The sequence below is a fragment of the Ostrea edulis genome, chromosome 3 (genome assembly GCF_947568905.1).
Source record: "Ostrea edulis chromosome 3, xbOstEdul1.1, whole genome shotgun sequence".
NCBI lineage: Eukaryota > Metazoa > Mollusca > Bivalvia > Ostreida > Ostreidae > Ostrea > Ostrea edulis.
Genome location: NC_079166.1, coordinates 70,901,984 through 70,920,750, shown reverse-complemented (window position 1 = coordinate 70,920,750; position 18,767 = coordinate 70,901,984). Strand labels below are relative to the sequence as shown.

General features: G+C 36.0%; 1 protein-coding gene across 3 annotated transcripts; it reads right to left on the bottom strand.

Annotated features, from left to right (window-relative positions):
- Positions 1–995: 995 nt before the first annotated feature.
- LOC125673976 (placenta-specific gene 8 protein-like) lies at positions 996–17,918 on the bottom strand. 3 transcript variants are annotated; one of them, XM_056158765.1, is made up of 5 exons: positions 8,401–8,569; positions 7,541–7,913; positions 6,169–6,325; positions 2,134–2,273; positions 996–1,287 (listed from the first exon to the last, which is right to left on the bottom strand). In XM_056158765.1, exons 2-5 carry the CDS (start codon positions 7,595–7,597, stop codon positions 1,192–1,194), a joined length of 450 nt encoding a protein of 149 aa, XP_056014740.1. In that variant the 5' UTR covers positions 7,598–7,913; positions 8,401–8,569; the 3' UTR covers positions 996–1,191. The 3 variants fall into 3 exon arrangements, with proteins under 3 accessions (XP_056014740.1, XP_048766897.1, XP_056014741.1); XM_048910940.2 differs by having other exon boundaries at positions 7,747–7,913; XM_056158766.1 differs by lacking the exons at positions 7,541–7,913; positions 8,401–8,569 and adding an exon at positions 17,718–17,918.
- Between the last annotated feature and the right edge of the window lie 849 nt (positions 17,919–18,767).

The window sequence follows — 18,767 nt, the reverse complement described above, 5'->3', positions numbered from 1 at the left end:
TTGCAGCTTGTGGTTGTGTTGTACCTGGAAATTATTTCGTCATTGATTAAGCAATGTTGGCTTACACATAATGAATTCAATATATGCCTCCCTTCTACTTGTCTCCTGTAGGGATCCGGGTTTGAATACATGGAGGTCCTTAGTACAACGTGAACCCCTTCCTTGCCATAAGGGGTGACTAAATGAAAGTGGTCCTCCGCATAAAACCGTCAAACCGAGGCCCAGTGCCACAACAGGTGTGGCACAATAAAGATCACTCCCTGCTCGAAGGCCGTAAGCGCCGAACATAGGCCCAAATTTCGTAACCCTTTACCGGCAATGGTGACGTCTCCATTTGAGTGAAAACTTCTCGAGCGGGATGTTAAACAATCTACAACCAACCAACCATTCTACTGGTGGAGTACACTGTATTTCAGCACACCACACCATCAGCTTAATAATGGTATTCTTTAACTTGAGACTCAGCCAACCGTATACAATTTCTAAATGAAGATGATGAGATGATGGGTATAATACTGTTTTATTGAGCAAGGATTCCCAAGTTCAATAAATGTATCTACAGCGAACGAATCATTTTGGTATGTCATTGTTTTCATACATTAATTCTTTTCATGCATTATTTAATTTGTTGTGAACAAAATCACTAAATACTGTGGAATCATCATGGTTCGTGGGAGATTGATGTTCGTGGATTTCACGAGTCACTCGTACCCCCAAATTTACGTGTCCTCGAACATTTTCTTTAAATCTCTCCAAGTGACATCGTATCGCTTACCCACGAAATTAGGTCCCCACGTACCAGTAAAATTTGTTTACCCACGAACATTGGTCCCCACGAATGAAAATGATTCCACAGTAAAAAGATTTAACGTCTTAATTATGCTATGATCATGAAACATTCACATCACATGACGTTGCATTAATATAAATTCTTTGGAGACAGCTGAGGTACATGTAACTACATGTATATTCTATTAATATGAGACGAAACACACTTAGGTTTATATATTTATTTCGTCAAGTCAAAATCATTTAGATTAGGTCTACATTTTGTTTGTACAACATAGATTTACCTCATCAATATATACAATAATAGATGTTTCTATATATAAAATAGCTGTTATATTGTAAACGAAAGCGTCTGATGGGAAAAGAGGATAAAACATCAGTTCATACAGATATGTTTTTCCTTTATGGGAGTCCCATGTTGTCCAGTTCCCTTTGCATTTGACACACTGCACATACTCCGCAGCAAGACATCACCATGCAATCATTGCAGGCCGACCCCTAATAACAAAATTTGAACAAATATGAATTTTACATTTGATAATTTCACCATTTTTTTTTAAAGAATATATGTATCTGTCGTTACCCATATTCACTATTATGTTCAGAAAACAACCGTGTTTGACACGTAACGTCTACAGACATGTAACAGCTATAGATATATAACATCTACAAACACATAACATCTACAAACACGTAACATCTACAGACATGTAACATCTACAGACACGAAACATCTGCAGACACGTAACATCTACAGACACGTAACATCTATAGACATGTAACATCTACAGACACGTACCATCTATAGACACGTAACATCTACAGACACGTAACATCTATAGACACGTAACATCTACAGACACGTAACATCTACAGACACGTAACAAATACAGACACGTAACATCTATAGACACGTAACATCTACAGACACGTAACATCTACAGACACGTAACATCTACAGACACGTAACATCTATAGACACGTAACATCTACAGACACGTAACATCTACAGACACGTAACATCTATAGACATGTAACATCTACAGACACGTAACATCTACAGACACGTAACATCTATAGACACGTAACATCTACAGACACGTAACATCTCCAGACACGTAACATCTACAGACACGTAACATCTACAGACACGTAACATCTACAGACACGTAACATCTATAGACACGTAACATCTATAGACACGTAACATCTACAGACACGTAATATATATAGACACGTAACATCTACAGACACGTAACGTCTACAGACATGTAACATCTACAGACACGTAACATCTACAGACACGTAACATCTACAGACACGTAACATCTACAGTCTCATTACCTGGATGCCTCCTATTGTTCTTATTCTATTCCTCATCAGGATAGTTCCTCCTGGGACACAGTAGGGCATGCAGCAGCACTCACCCGTCCTGGAGGCCACGCTACAGATAGTGCAAGGCAGGCAGAAATACCCCATCAAGCCTACACATATAAACACATGTGTAGGAAAACGCTACAGATAGTGTAAGGCAGACAGAAATACCCCATCAAGCCTACATATATAAACACATGTATAGGAAAACATTAAAGTTAGTGCTGGCAGAAATACCCCCATCAAGCCTACATATATAAACACATGTATAGGAAAACGCTACAGATATTGTAAGGCAGGCAGAAATACCCCATCAAGCCTACATATATAGAAAAACGTGTATAGGAAAACATTACAGTTAGTACAAGGCAGTCAGAAATATCCTATCAAGCCTATATATATATAAAGACATGTGTAGGAAAACATTAAAGTTAGTGCAAGACAGGCAGAAATACCCCATCAAGCCTACATGTATAAAACATGTATAGGAAAACGTTACAGTTAGTACAAGGCAGTCAGAAATACCCCATCAAGCCTACATGTATAGGAAAAAAAACATGTATAGGAAAACATTACAGTTAGTACAAGGCAGGCAGAAATATCCCACCAAGCCTACATGTATAAAACATGTATAGGAAAACGTTACAGATAGTGTAAGTCAGGCAGAAATACCCCATCAAGCCTACATGTATAGGGAAAAAAACATGTATAGGAAAACATTACAGTTAGTACAAGGCAGGCAGAAATATCCCACCAAGCCTACATGTATAAAACATGTATAGGAAAACGTTACAGATAGTGTAAGTCAGGCAGAAATACCCCATCAAGCCTACATGTATAGGGAAAAACACATGTGTAGGAAAATGTTACAATTACTAGTAGTACAAGGCAGAGAGAAATACCCCATGAAGTCTACATGTATATATAAAAAAGTTGATCAATATGTTTATTCTTAAGCAAAATATGGTCATCTAACAGCTCGTGTGAAACTGCAACCGTGTATGTACATTTCATAGATGTCTGGGTAAATTCAGAATTTTAATTTCGAGTCAAAGAAGGCACCACCTAACAGTGTTCCTTGCGAACAGCAAACACCGTAAACCTGGCGAGAGACGTTACGGTCAATAAGATACGGATATTAACTTTTGGTGCTATGCTCAATAAGATACGGATATTAACTTTTGGTGCTATGCTCAATAAGATACGGATATTAACTTTTGGTGCTATGCTCAATGAGATACGGATATTAACTTTTGGTGCTATGCTCAATAAGATACGGATATTAACTTTTGGTGCTATGCTCAATAAGATTAGGATATTAACTTTTGGTGCTGTGCTTTTGGTTAATGCAGAGTTATCGTTTCAGCAGCATGTGTTGTGTTACTGAAATGATGAAATCGCTCTCTCTGCACTTTATTTTAATGAGTATACCGATTAATATGCAGGGAAATTTTGCATAAATGAAGACGTTCTAGATTAATTTTCAGACTTTAATAAGACAGTATTTATCGCTATAAGTTGATCAATTTGAACGTTTCGTCAAAATAAGGCCTACATATTTACATAATTTCGTTTTGTTTAGCTAGATATTAGACAATTACTCGGAGTATTATTTTCATCACACTTTTTGCGCATGCATATACTATGTTGACGCATACCAGTAACAACCAAATTATTAAATGGAGTTGTCAATTAATCCCTTATTTAATAGCATGATAGAAGGACAATATCAACACTATGGGCATATTCCCATGTAAAGCAATATCCCGTTTTAAATTTCATTCCAGTCACAATACATGTAGATACATGTAGCGAACAATTCTACAGCACAGGAGAACGATTGTGTACGGTGATTACTGAACATCTTCAAAGATAATTCTCAAATAGTACAATCTAAATAAAACTCTTTATGTGGCACATTTCCGAAATACGGATTCAGCATCGTATCTCTTGATGAAAACAAATGACAGACTTTTCTTCGTTTCGTAACCTCCATTTGATAGAGAAACTTCTGTAAAGTCTTTGTTCAGAGTTCTTGTCCATGTTATTCTAATTATTTTATTTAAAATTATAAAATGCATGAAAACAAGCATATGAAACACACAGAATATCGTGAACTAGCTAACATAAAAGATTATTCATTTATTAACACCGCTAGAGAATGATATCGGAACTAGAATGGTACCGGAAGTATATCGAATAATGAGTTTTACTGTTTAAATCTAACCAAATTACCACTGTTTTGTCAATTTAAATTTTGAAATCATGCTAATGTGTTTTTTCTCTTTTTTATTTTTCTTTCCTTTTTTCAAATAAAGGTCCAATTAAACAACGTGTTTTGTCCCTTTTCTCTGTAAATACTGCCACATCAGCAACGTCTGACTGACAGCCAATGCTGATTGGATTACTATAGAAATTATACAAATCTCAATGCTAATAAAAGGTTGTATTGCTAAGTTTGCTTTCGGACAATTCGGGTATATGCTGACAATGTGAACTGGATCAAATTGCTAATGGTGGTGCTAATTTCCCTCCCCAGTGCTTCCATCACTTCTACTTGTTTACTAATCAGATACAGTCCCCTGTACTGTACAAAACATAATATTCGACATACACAACTTTGTGTAAATTGATATTGAAAGTTAAGAACTCCACTTCAAACTATATGACTTATACAGAATTGGGCAGTGTACCATTAATAATACACAGAAAATTACGTATACTGAAGTATTGGGTCAAACTCTTAAGTACTCAGAATTGTATATTAAAAAATGTATATGATGAAATGTATGTCTTTCCATATCATAATTCATGGGTATCAGATGTGAAGGATATGTTATGCTCTCTTGGTTTCAACAATGTCCCAACAACTTTTTGCTATGGCAAAACAAAGACTGACAGATATATATATATATTCTTTGAAAACTCTTTTAAATGTTTTACTTACAAGTACTTATCGAATACATTCGATATACAGTATTACCTTAGGAAATGCATCCCGGAAACCCTTATTCACTATCTTTCTAAATATAGGCTATCTTCACATAAATTGGCTATAGAGGAAGGCCGTTACAGTCAAACAGAACGTGATCAACGTATTTGCAAATTGGACAAGGTCATCTACCTTTAAGCTAGTTAAGTTACTTAGCCTTAGCGACAGAAAACAACTTCACAATCTTTGTATCTTTCTTCAAAAAGCTACTGCCCATAGAAACAATGTATGCTCATAGCGCATATAATCAATAGCATACCATGATATAATGTATGTTCAATATATACGAGTATGTACATATACTTATGTTACTAAACTTATGGTATAATGTGTGTTGTGTGCACCATTGTACTCCCAATATTATTATATGTGTATATTGATTAGGGGTGAAACGATACAGTACCTTCTCGATTCGATTCGATTTTCGATACTTTAGTCTCGATTCGATGATTTTCGATTCGATACAATAGCATGTACCAAATTCTTTATAATGCTAAGATTTTCTTATGTTTCGTTGTATTTATTGCTCTATGCAAATAAATTCTACATAATGTAAAACCGTTTAACATAAATCAACACACTTATCACTTGTCCTAAAGCCGAAATATCGCCATACCCAGGATTTAAACATTGAAGGTGCATTTTTAACTCGACTGCGTCCATTTTAATTCAGCAAAGTTCACTCGTATGCTGATTGGGCAATTTTCAATTCCATTGGCTAATCAGAAACCGTGTTATCAAGAGCAATGTGTACTATGATTTTAGAACCGTATCGAACCGAAACACACCCCGAATAAATCGAACATCGAATCGAGACCACTACATCGCGATTCGGCCGCATCGCGATGCATCGTTCCATCAATATTATTGATATGAACGTCTTATGTAAAAGATGAATGTCATTGATTTTTCTACATGTTTGTGGTGTACTTATCACATGCCTGTAACCGGTATGGTTTTGTGCTAATAAAATGAACATGAACATGCTGTTCATATCACATAACATTACTTACATGACGTAATATCAGAAAAGCAATCAAACAGTCCCGTGCTCCAGTGTCTGTGGCCATCAATCCCCGTCACCATCAGCGGATTGCCAGAATTCGCCACTGGCTGCTGAACAACTACCACCTGGTTAGCCATCGTGTCAAGCTTTTCACGGGAGTTTATCTATCAAATACAGACAATTAGTGTAAAGGGGCATCGTAAGTGCATGTACACGAATTTTTTTAATTGGGTTAAATATAAGTGTCCTTTTCATAACAGAAATGAAACCTTTCATATTGCATTGAATCACAGTGGCTAAGCCCGTTTTGGGCCCGAACTCTGTGATACCATGAATATATTTATGATATCACAGAGTTCGGGCCCAAAACGGACTTAGCTTCTGTACATTAATATTCCGATTTAATTGGTCTTTGGTATTGAAATGAAAACGACAACTAGGAATTATGACATCGCCGCAACATCCCACACACAAACACACAAAAGCCTACGTTACGGCAAAATGTCAGTGCCTCAGTAGATCGAAAGAAAATCAACGAAAATATTTTTATCACCACTCCATTTCAAGGCAATCTTCATTCTTTTTAAAGAATAATCTTTGAAAAGTTACAGGACATGTATCCAAAATATATACATTAGACAAGATACAAAGAAAATATGAAAGAGAAAAGGGACATATGAGGATATAAAACGAAGAGAATAAAGCAAAAGCTTTTTAAAATTCCTAACATATGTGGATAAAACAGCAATCTGAACAAACTACAGTGTCACACTACTTGTAAATTCCTACAGAGTATATATCTTTAAAATTGTTTTGTTTATTCCATGCGCGGGGGGGGGGGGGGGGGGGGGGGCTCTATTTTTTGTACATTTGCTCATGTACATGCAAAAGAAAAAAATATGTAGCGAACAGTGAGCATGCGCATACTACAATTTGTACATATACACGTATAAGGAATCACTGTCTAGTCCTTTGGATATGTGAGGTGATTAACTACAATGGACTACAATTTACAAATATTTAGACATGTCCAAAATAAAAATGATAATATAAAATCGAAAAATCAAAATTAATGCTCATTAGAAATTCATGTTCATTTCAATTGGTCCCGCCCATTGAGCTTTCATTTTGCACCAACGAGAAATATATACCCAGTTAAATCAACAAAGTGGAGGTTCAATTAAACAATAAAATGCGTAAGTCAATGATTGCTGCCTTCTTCATGATAAACCAACAAGAGAGACATTTTATTGCTTAAAATAACATTTTTGTGCATATTGTGTTAATGTAAACTAGATTTAAGTACATTTTTGAGTATTTTGTTTTAATGTAAACTAGCTTCAAGTACTAAAATAGCATATGGTTGACCCATTCGTTACGTTAAACGGAACAGCCAATCCTCCCTTTGACGTTGACGACACTCCATATTTGGTCATGATTACGCGGACAACCGGATGGAACTTGTTTGTATCAAATCCACTTTGTTTTTAATCAAAGGTAAATCATGGTCTCTTGTTTAGACAAAATACACACGATAAAGGAAACAATCATTTTTTTTTTTTTTCACTCTCAGATTTTACAGTACACGACACGAGTTTTATACACTCCACCGTGGAAAGTCTACGATGGAAAATCCATGGAGATCCGCCGTGTCCTCCGTGTTTCACGGTGTTATTTGCCAATACACACAGCTTCCGGGAGCTTTGCTGTGGCCATGGGCGCCTCACAGGAGGTGTGAAAATGTGTCACAGGCTAAATAATCAGGATAAAGGTAGAATCTTAAAAAGAGAAGAAATGTCAACCCCCCCCCCACCCCCCACCCCCCCTCGATCTGTATATTGTGTTTCCACATTTGAGACAATTCTAACGATATCAAACACTACATGTACATCATCAAAAATGACAGAAATAGTAAATATGACTACATAGGAGACATATTCCAAGCCCTATAAAATCTGTAAAATCCTTAGAGTGGCCCCCAGACCTCCTGCCTCATGTTGTACCCCCTGACTTCAATTCCTGGATTCTCCTCTGGTTATCACAGAGAAAACAGTTGGAAATGTAAACATAAATTACTACTTACTCTACGATCATTTATCGGGGTTTTTTCCTCTTGTTTTACGTAATCTATAGATTTTTAAACAACCAAACCGATGTGTATCAGATACATCATGCATGAACATAATATCCAGATTGTATCCTCACATAAATAATATTCAAAAGTTTTGAAAAAGTATACCTTTTATGAGTAGAGATTCTCCTAATCCTTCAATGTCCCCCTTGTGACCGGGAATGCTTTAATAAGAAAAGTGCGTGCTTTTTACTTAACAGTTTATCTCGGTATGCATAATGCATCACTGATCAAATTTCATTCTGTGCGACACCTTCGTTATTGGAGGAGTGGAGTTGTCATGGCTATAAAAAGACATGATATGTACAATGTACTTAGCAGTTGTGGAAATACCGCCAACCAAGCCAAGTTCAAGGGTCATGAATGTAGCTAGTCTTTCCCCAAAAATTAACTTGGCAGACGTCGTTGACATTTTTGTATTTGCAGACAAACAAAAATTATTAAAGTCACAGTATTCAACAAAATGCGCTCTTATCTGTATTGATTTTATTTTTTGGCTTTAACATTCCACTTTCAAATATCACGGATATGGGGATATATTTTTCAAGGATTCTAGTATTTGCAATTATTATGCTTGATTGTTGCCAAGCATACGTCTTCAATTAATGATCTCTCTGTAGTTAAATGTATGACCTAAATTGTAAACAATCTCTCTCTCTCTCTCTCTCTCTCTCTCTCTCTCTCTCTCAGGGCATTATTTGCTACAGTCAAAAATAAACAAATATTAAATAAAAGGTGTATGTAATATATGTATTTACATATGAATATGTCATATTCATTATGACAATGCCGGTACATGATCAGAGATTTTGTGTGAAAGATCTTATAACTGCAATATTCGATGTAGTTTTTATGCACATAGATAAATACATAAATAACAATAAAAACGTATTTATTGTAAGCATATATGATGTTGATGTTTGCTGAACGAAAACGTATTTCTAGGAGGGGGGGGGGGGGGGTATCAATGGAATTTCTTTTCTTTTTTTTCTTCTTGAAAGAATGACATCTGATCCTACACATCAGTTATTTCATACACGTACGCGTAACGCGTGGTGTAAAAAATTATCAACTATCACAAAAAATGTTTGAATGATAACACGACGTGACGAGGCGTGAAATTGAATTCGTGAAAAAGGAAACAATTCAAAAAGCAATTAAAAACAATAGATCATCTGCAATGGTATCATTTTATAGATAATACAGGAATATATCCAGGTCGTTTAAATCTTATAAGATATATATGTACATGTTTACTAGTAAACAATTTCAACTCGCTGGATAAAGTCTTCTCTATCTTTTTTTATGGGTACCTAATACCAGGTGCTTATTAGTCATTATCCCCTCCTCCAATACTTTATTTTTTGATACTGTTTAAGTTTTACTCTTTTTTATTTGGTAAAAAGGTTTCGTTGTTTGTAAATTATACAAGTAGCATCATAAATCTTCTTATTTATGATTTAAACAAGTTGGATTTAACGTAAAAGTTTATTTAACGATATTTCTGATACATGTACTTTTGTTTTAATCTTTCGTGAGAGTTTAAGGTGTGCTATTTATCTGTAAAATATTGTAGACGACCTAACATTCTTGCATAAACAATTCAAAACATTCAATAAACGTGGTCCAGTGGAGATCCGGGTTAGAATAGGTCCTCAGTAACAACACCCCACCCCCACCCCCTCGCTTGTCGTAAGAGGCGACTAAATGGGGTGGTCCTACAGATGAGACCGCAACAACCGAGGTCCCGTGTCACAGCAGGTGTGGCACGATAACGATCCCTCCCTGCCCAAAGGTCATAAGTGCCGAGCGTATATACACTGTAGGCCTAAATTCTGTTGCCCTTCACCGGCAGTGGTGACGTCTCCATATGTACAACCAACCAACCACTAAACGTGAATAACTCCTGTATTACGTCACAAAGCATTATAATCATATAGTCACACACATCCTATAGGTAAAACAGTATGATTTTGTGTTGAAAAATAATATTTCATAAAGTACGTGTTCTTTGTATAGTTTGACTAAATTTTAGATCTTGAATATAGATATCCAATCTAATGAGTAAACCTAAGCTGATCAACTTTGATACCGTAATGTTTTATGTAGATGCATGTACAAAACCTATATACGGTGATTTTCATATCCAATTTGCGTATTTCATATCATAAAGTATATACATGTATACTGAATTTCACCTACCTCGAAAAACGATGTTCTAAATAGTGAGAAGTTACTAAATCACTGACGACCTCAGGTGACCTCCTTGTGTGTATATTGTGTAATGTCGGATAAATATCTTGTTATTTCGAGTTATAAAATCTTGTTTATCCCGTATAAACAATTGTCTAAAGGTAAATTTCCTTTATCATATTAAATTGGGTAAAAATATCGATTTTATCAAGTTTGCAATGCTTCCGCATCATAATTTGTACACAACCTACGTAATATCACTACAACAGGGGGTGATTTGTTACTACGTAATATCACTACAACAGGGGGTGCTTTGTTACTACGTAATATCACTACAACAGGGGGTAATTTGTTACTAAGTAATATCACTACAACAGAGGGTAATTTGTTACTACGTAATATCACTACAACAGAGGGTAATTTGTTACTACGTAATATCACTACAACAGGGGGTGATTTGTTACTACGTAATATCACTACAACAGGGGGTGATTTGTTACTACGTAATATCACTACAACAGAGGGTGATTTGTTACTACGTAATATCACTACAACAGGGGGTGATTTGTTACTACGTAATATCACTACAACAGGGGGTGATTTGTTACTACGTAATATCACTACAACAGAGGGTGATTTGTTACTACGTAATATCACTACAACAGAGGGTGATTTGTTACTACGTAATATCACTACAACAGGGGGTAATTTGTTACTACAGTACACGACACGAGTTTTATACACCCCACCGTGGAAAGACCACGGTGGAAAATCCACGGAGATACACCGTATCCTCCGTGTTCCACGGTGTGTGTTATTTGCGAATACACACATCTGCTAAGAGCTTTGTTCTGGCCACGGGCGCCTTGCGGGAGATGTGAAAATGTGCCGCAGGCCAAATACTCATGATAAGGGTGGAATGTTAAGAAAAGGAAAAATGTCAATATTTCCTCCCCTGATATTTATATTGTTTTTCAGCATTTTGAGCCAATTCCAACGATACCAAACACTATATATTATGTTTTTGAGAAAACCTGGTTTTGAAATTTTTTCTTTTTGTCTTCTTTCTTCATTAAAATATTTTTAAATTCTCTGTTTAAATTATGAGTACTTGCAGACAATTCCTGTTTTGAATGCAAATTAGTATATTCAGTAAATGAAAAGCATACATGTACAACATGTAATAGGGATATTTAATAATTACCGATGTACTCTCTCTCTCTCTCTCTCTCTCTCTCTCTGTGACAAATGCGCTGTTTAACATAATTACCTCCATCATATCGTGTTAATATGCATCTTCACAAATATAACTTGATCTAATATAGAAATTAGAGCATTGTCGATGGTTAACAAATTGGAATTAATTTATTACATAATTAATAGAAGTAAAAATACAAACCATCGACTGATTTATTTTTAAAATCCCGAGTTAATTACACTTGACGGAGACTTATGTTCAATGTACTTTGATAGAGGTTTTCATAAAAAAAATGTTCATCGGGAGTGTCTGGATAATGCAATGATTTTTGTATAATTATAGGTTATAGACTTTGTATGGGAAAATATGACGACCGAGGTTTTTGGCGAATACACGGACCGAGCTTGCGAGGTCCGTCCGCGACAAAAAACGAGGTCGTCATATTTTCCCATACAAAGTCTATAACCTTTTTATTATATACTTTCAATTTCATTTAGAAACTAACAATAATTTATTTTAATCAATTTCTTTATTGGTTTCACTGAGTAAAAGATGAAAAACACGAAAATTTTGAAATATAACGGTGTAGTAATTTGCTTGTGTATTGATTGTGACGTAATGTTTGCGGGCCGGAATGTTTCCGGGCATATATCGTGTGATATATGCCCGCAAGCTTTTAAAGAAAAGAGATGAAATTGAAAGTATATAATAATAATTATATATACCATGCAAATTCCTAGGGTTTTTGTCACAGTATAACTAAATTACGGTCACCTAGTTTGGGTTTTGACTTCTTATGAAAGGTGTGAAATATATTGGGTCGGCGAGATCTAAGATCACGGGTATCTTGCGCCGACCCAATATATTTCACACTTTCCGCAAGAAGCCAAGCACTTCTCATGTTCTGTTGATTTCAAATACACGGATTAGCTGACCCCCAATTGTTCTACTGAGGCGAAAACCCCTTCGAATTTGCATGGAATGTACAAGTTATACACAGGTCATTGTTATAGTCATACATCATAGTACCGCTAACCCGACAAACATTTTTTTTTATTTTAAATAAGTTATTGAATGACGAAGTATGACCAAACTGCAGATTGAACTTTATAGAGCCCCGTGCTAACATTAGTTATATTTTTCAATGTATCAGAAGGAGTATGTTGCTGGTTAAGGTGTGTAAAATTCTTGACAAGCAATAAGATAACAACAAAAAATGGTGCTTAAATTGTCCGATTACGAAAACCTTAAATTGGGAACATGTGTCGGGGGGGAGGTGTAATAGTCTGAAACTGTCTCAATATCCCCTTCCGACTTCAATTTCTTAAATCGTGCAGTGGGCAGGTCGCTACAAGCTACAAGGCTAAATCCTTAACTTTCAAGTTTTCAAATTACACCCTCTCCGATTCTACGCGCTTGTAATCAATATTTAAGGATGTAAACCCTCGGTGTCAAATGCAACTAGTTCATGAAAAAAAAAAGACTAATATCAATATAAACAGAAATGACTTAACGATTATTTGCTTTTATTCATATACGCTATCGATTATTAAAATCTTTAATTGCTATATGAAATCATTTTAAAATTTAGATGCATTAGATAACACACACACACACACACACAGAGAGAGAGAGAGAGAGAGAGAGAGAGAGAGAGAGAGAGCATTGGTAATCATTGATTATAATATTCATGAATGTATGCAGATACGGGAAGTTTAATACGTTCAGTATCAATCTTGAAAGTACAATTTCTTTCTGATTAAATATCCATCCACTTTCATTCTGAATTTTTTTTTATTTCCCATATTGTTTTCTTTACATGTTAAAATTTTCGGCTGGTTCGGGTTAGGACTAATGAATGAGTCCCCCCTTCTAAAACGATGTTTCGTGCTTAGCTGTCCATCTCCCTCTCAGTCAAAAATAAAATAAATACATGCTATATATACTAAAACATCATTGGATTTAGTGGATAATTCTTCGATTTCACCTTCATACTATCTAGGCATTTTTTGTCCATCTTCGCTAGCCAAGATTATTCGTCCACGAAGGCACAGATGACCCAAAACCCATTACTAGCGGAAATGAGATGAATTTTACCCCCGTATGATGTTATAACTGACCAAAACCTAGTACATTTGTTTTACAACTGTCATTCAGAAGACGTGCAAGTTTGTGAATCACTGAATAAACGAGAAAACGTCTGCATTTTTATTTCAATCGTTATCAACTGTATACTTTGTGATATTTCAAGACTACATGTACTCAATTCAATTTATTGGATCTCAGCACCATTATGCAATGGTATACAAAAATATAAAGACAAAAAGCTGTTATATATACATTTAGTAAATAATACATGCGTGTAATAAAGTATTTATCAAGTTGGAAAATTAATGTGAAGTATGGGCATTCCAGGTAGGGGAGCACATTTTATTTTATTATTTTCTTAATGAAAGTACGGAGTTTTATAAAGGTTTGTTTAAAAGTAAAGATATTTTTAATTTTTATTTGTTTAGGTGATAAAAATTTGATTCTTTGTTCACATTGCATCACAGTTGAGTACATAATGAAATTCATCTCCAATGTAAACATGTATATAGCAGACCTTAATCAACTATTCCTAATTACAATGAAAACCTTACGTTAAAAATAAACCGCTGCTTATGGTACACATTTCTTTGTGCTGCTATATATCAAATTGAAATTACTGGCATGTGATTGTCGTTGTTCATGACCCTTCTTTTATTTGGTGAAATTGTGCTGCACGTGCCGTGAAACAATGTACCGACGGGTGACCGCCAAGTATTCAAACGAGTGGTGGGAATAACACAGGTGTTTATATACATGTACAGGATGTCGAGAATTTGGGCGTTTCATAAAAAGGTGTGAACGTCTGCAGGGAAGTCTACATACGGATATGTACCGAAAACACCAACGTATCATTAAACAACAATTACAAGAATTGAATGATTTATAGCTAATTTCTAAATAATTAATGGGTTGGGGGCATGCATGATGGCCAAGTGAAAAGGTGTTTTGGGTGAATCATTTCGGAAATTATTTCTTTGTTTTATCACACGGAGGTACACGGTGGCATCGACGGAGGTACAGGTGACATTCACGGAGATGCGCGGTGGCATCCACGGAGATCCTCCGTGGACTTCAATGTCTAGCTCGCGCGGAAGAAATACGACTTCAAAGGTGCCGACAATTTTAAAGGTCCACCGTGTTTGGGGCAAATTTGTTCCACCGCGTTGCGTGGAACACGCATAAAACTCGTGTCGTGTACTGTACGTAATATCACTACAACAGGGGGTGATTTGTTACTACGTAATATCACTACAACAGGGGGTGATTTGTTACTACGTAATATCACTACAACAGGGGGTGATTTGTTACTTGTTGATCATCAGTTAAATTGTGTACTATAGATTATCACGGGAAACGTTATCCAAAGACTTCAATTTCCTCAGTATAATGAGAGGTATATTATTCTTATCGTTGCGTTCATTACCTAAAACAGAGTGGATGTTCCAATGCGTGTATATATAGACAAACACCGTAAACCCTAAAAAGTATACAAGCAAACACGGACCCCTGGAAATACCTGAATATAGGTAGGATAGGTGCCAAGGAGGAGTAAGCATCCCCTCCGTGAGCCCTCTGTCTTAAAACTTGAACTATTTTTTACACGTTTTTTAATTATCTATATATTCTTTTTTAGAAGTGGGTTTTCTTTTCTCCGTTCACTACACGATGAATTGGTTGATTAGATATTACAAAGGTAATGTTTAGAAGATTAGTTGTTTAAAAAAAAATTCTGCCCAAAGTTTGACCGACCTTCTTCGTTGGGTGCTGAATGGAAAAGAAGGAAGTGGGGGATGCGTACTTCCAGAGTGCTGTCCGTGATGCTATTATAATTCCGGTGTTGTATAGTAGCCTTTCTCCCTAGCCCCCCCCCCCCCCCCCCCTCCCCCCCCCCCCCCCCCTTGGAAAACGGCTAGATAGTATATTTTTCCCCACGGACATGTGTAGCTATATAGTAGGATTTCCCGTTTTTCATAGCCAGATGACCCCTCGGAAAACCTACTATAGCCTATATAGTAGACCCGCAGGCGCTTGTTTCATAAACTTGGCAAGATATACTATATAATGACAATAACAACTATATAGTAATGTTATTATAAAGTATAGCTTGCCAAGTTTATGAAACAAATGCCTGTGAGTAGACCCCCCCCCCCCCCCCTTTCTTTTCCCATTCCGGTTACATTTACGGCGGACCATTCCCATACATATTCTTTCCTTTCTGTCTACTCATTTCTTTTATATCCTGAATGGAGAGTTAATTTCGGAATTCCTTTGCTTGGGATTCTTTGAAATATCATTCAACAAACACCATTTCATTCAGTCGAATGTTATGTAAAACATTTATATATTTAGAATGTAAAATCAAAATATTTGGTGCTTGTAAAATAACAACTATTTAGGCAACTCAGAATTTATTGCATGAGGAATCAGAATTGCCTCTTTCCCTTCGATTAGTTCAATAACTTTTCATACAGATAGAGGGGGGGGGGGGGGGAGGGAATTAATTCTACAAATCTGTTGATTGTCTACCCCTGATTCCACATTGCCACTACTGAGGAATCAACTCGCTCTCTCGCTAGACATGATTCTGCTATTTATTATTTATTATATACCCATCAATGTATCGTTCTTTGATACTGTGGATTTCACAGCGTGTGATCCGGTTTTCCGGATCACCACACTGTGGTTTTCTGATTCCGTATCAGTATCCTCTGAAACTGATGCCGTCACAATGACGTCACAATACAACAACGCAACGTTATTTGTGGAAAATGTTGACCGCGTCACAAACGAACCTGCGTATACAAAACATAATTTCATGGTATGTCTGTGTTTTTGATCATTTGGATTACATTTATTATCTTATAAATGTGGATTTAAAATGCACAAGGGGGTATATAATAAATTTATCATTACTACAGTAACTTGATCCGAAGAGTTGGATCACGTTTCGTTGACAGGCGCGGATCATCAGATCAAACTCGACGCTTCGCGTCTCGTGTGATCTGATGATCCGCGCCTGTCAACTCGACGTGATCCGACTCTTCGGATCAAGTTACTGTAGTAATAATATATATTTATTATATACCCATCAATGTATCGTTCTTTGATACTGTGGATTTCACAGCGTGTGATCCGGTTTTCCGGATCACCACACTGTGGTTTTCTGATTCCGTATCAGTATCCTCTGAAACTGATGCCGTCACAATGACGTCACAATGCAACAACGCAACGTTATTTGTGGAAAATATTGACCGCGTCACAAACGAACCTGCGTATACAAAACATAATTTCATGGTATGTCTGTGTTTTTGATCATTTGGATTACATTTATTATCTTATAAATGTGGATTTAAAATGCACAAGGGGGTATATAATAAATTTATCATTACTACAGTAACTTGATCCGAAGAGTTGGATCACGTCTCGTTGACAGGCGCGGATCATCAGATCAAACTCGACGCTTCGCGTCTCGTGTGATCTGATGATCCGCGCCTGTCAACTCGACGTGATCCGACTCTTCGGATCAAGTTACTGTAGTAATAATATATATATATAGCCATTAATCCGGGAGGGAAAGCTACTGTACAACACCGGAACAAAGGTTAACAAAACATTAGATTGATTGATTGATTGATTGTATACTGTTTAACGCCCATCTCGAAAATTGTTCACTCATATGGATTCCCCCTCTAAATCTGCCTTTACTTATATAATAGATGCGAGACCTGTTTATCTTACACAAGGCAACGCAGATAGTACCATGTTTATTACATGCAGCAAAAGTGCAGTCATAAGTCTTTGCGTAAAACATACGTTCTGCATTGCATTTTAGTTACTTGCGCTGAAGGAGTGAACATGATTATTTTTCCCCACAATTGCATTAATGTATTTTAAAATAAGGTTTAAAATCTAAAAAAGAAACAAGAAAATGAAGCCTGCTTACCTCCACAATCGATCCGCTGATCAAGAATAATTGCCAAAGTTTGGACGTCTGGCGGTCTATGCGTTTTAGGTGACGTGCAGAAATGTCAAATAAAATATCCTGATAAGCCGGATTAAACCATGCATATGTAGTCCATATCAAATATTGAAGAAAACTTGAAAATCGTTTTAGGTTAGGCAAACATGCCACAAAAATTAAAGGTAGATAAGATCTAGTTATTTCCTCAATTCCATTGTTGTTTTCGTTTTCTTCTTGATCGACGACAAATGTCCGTGTAGTAATCGAGAAATAGATATAGGCTACTTGAATAGTAGCATGTCCACAAAAAAAATTACATTTTCTAACAATCCTCCAAGAAATCCAAACACTTTTTTGAAAAATCTTTCCGCCTCAAAAAGTAATTTTTAAAACAATTTAAGGGAAGTGAGTTGTTTGTGGGAATTTGAATTGCAGTGCATACATGTATATCATCAAAGAAAAGTTGGATTCTACTAAAATCATTAAAAACAATATCAATATACAATGAATAAGACAATAACTCGATTATTAGCTACCGGTTTATAATTACTAGACTCTCGGTCGCCATGTAATGAAATGTGCCTTTGCAACTCAAAATGCGGATTATTGAAATTTCATCTGATGATATTCAGACAAAGTATCAGTCCCAACTCGTAAAGTGTTCAGATCAGTTTTATCTATTCAATTTTATTTATTTCCTTTTCATTTTATTTACCCAAGATTTTGTTTAACTACAAACGACATTGTATATGTTTTCAATGTAATTTCTATAGTTATTGCCAATATTCTGTACATATTCTTAACACCGTTTTGTCAGCTACACTTTCCATGAATTCCTTGGGGGCTGAATGATTCAAGGGGGCAGAAGGACCGCGTTCCACTATTTAACACTGACCAGTTCCCGGTATTTTACGTGAAAAGTAGAATATATCGAATGACCGACCCCCACTTATTAGATAGTATCATTGAATCGTAAATGAATGAAAGTTTGAACCGATGAATTGAACCCATCGATATGTAACGATAGAAGAA

Coding starts and splice junctions, on each gene's coding strand:
- LOC125673976 (XM_056158765.1), bottom strand. CDS start 7,597: ATGACCAAATATGGAGTGTCGTCAACGTCAAAGGGAGGATTGGCTGTT. Junction 6,326..7,540: donor GATTGGCTGTTCCGTTTAAC/GTAACGAATGGG, acceptor TGTATTTGATAG/ATAAACTCCCGTGAAAAGCT. Junction 2,274..6,168: donor CTTTTCTGATATTACGTCAT/GTAAGTAATGTT, acceptor TTATATGTGTAG/GCTTGATGGGGTATTTCTGC.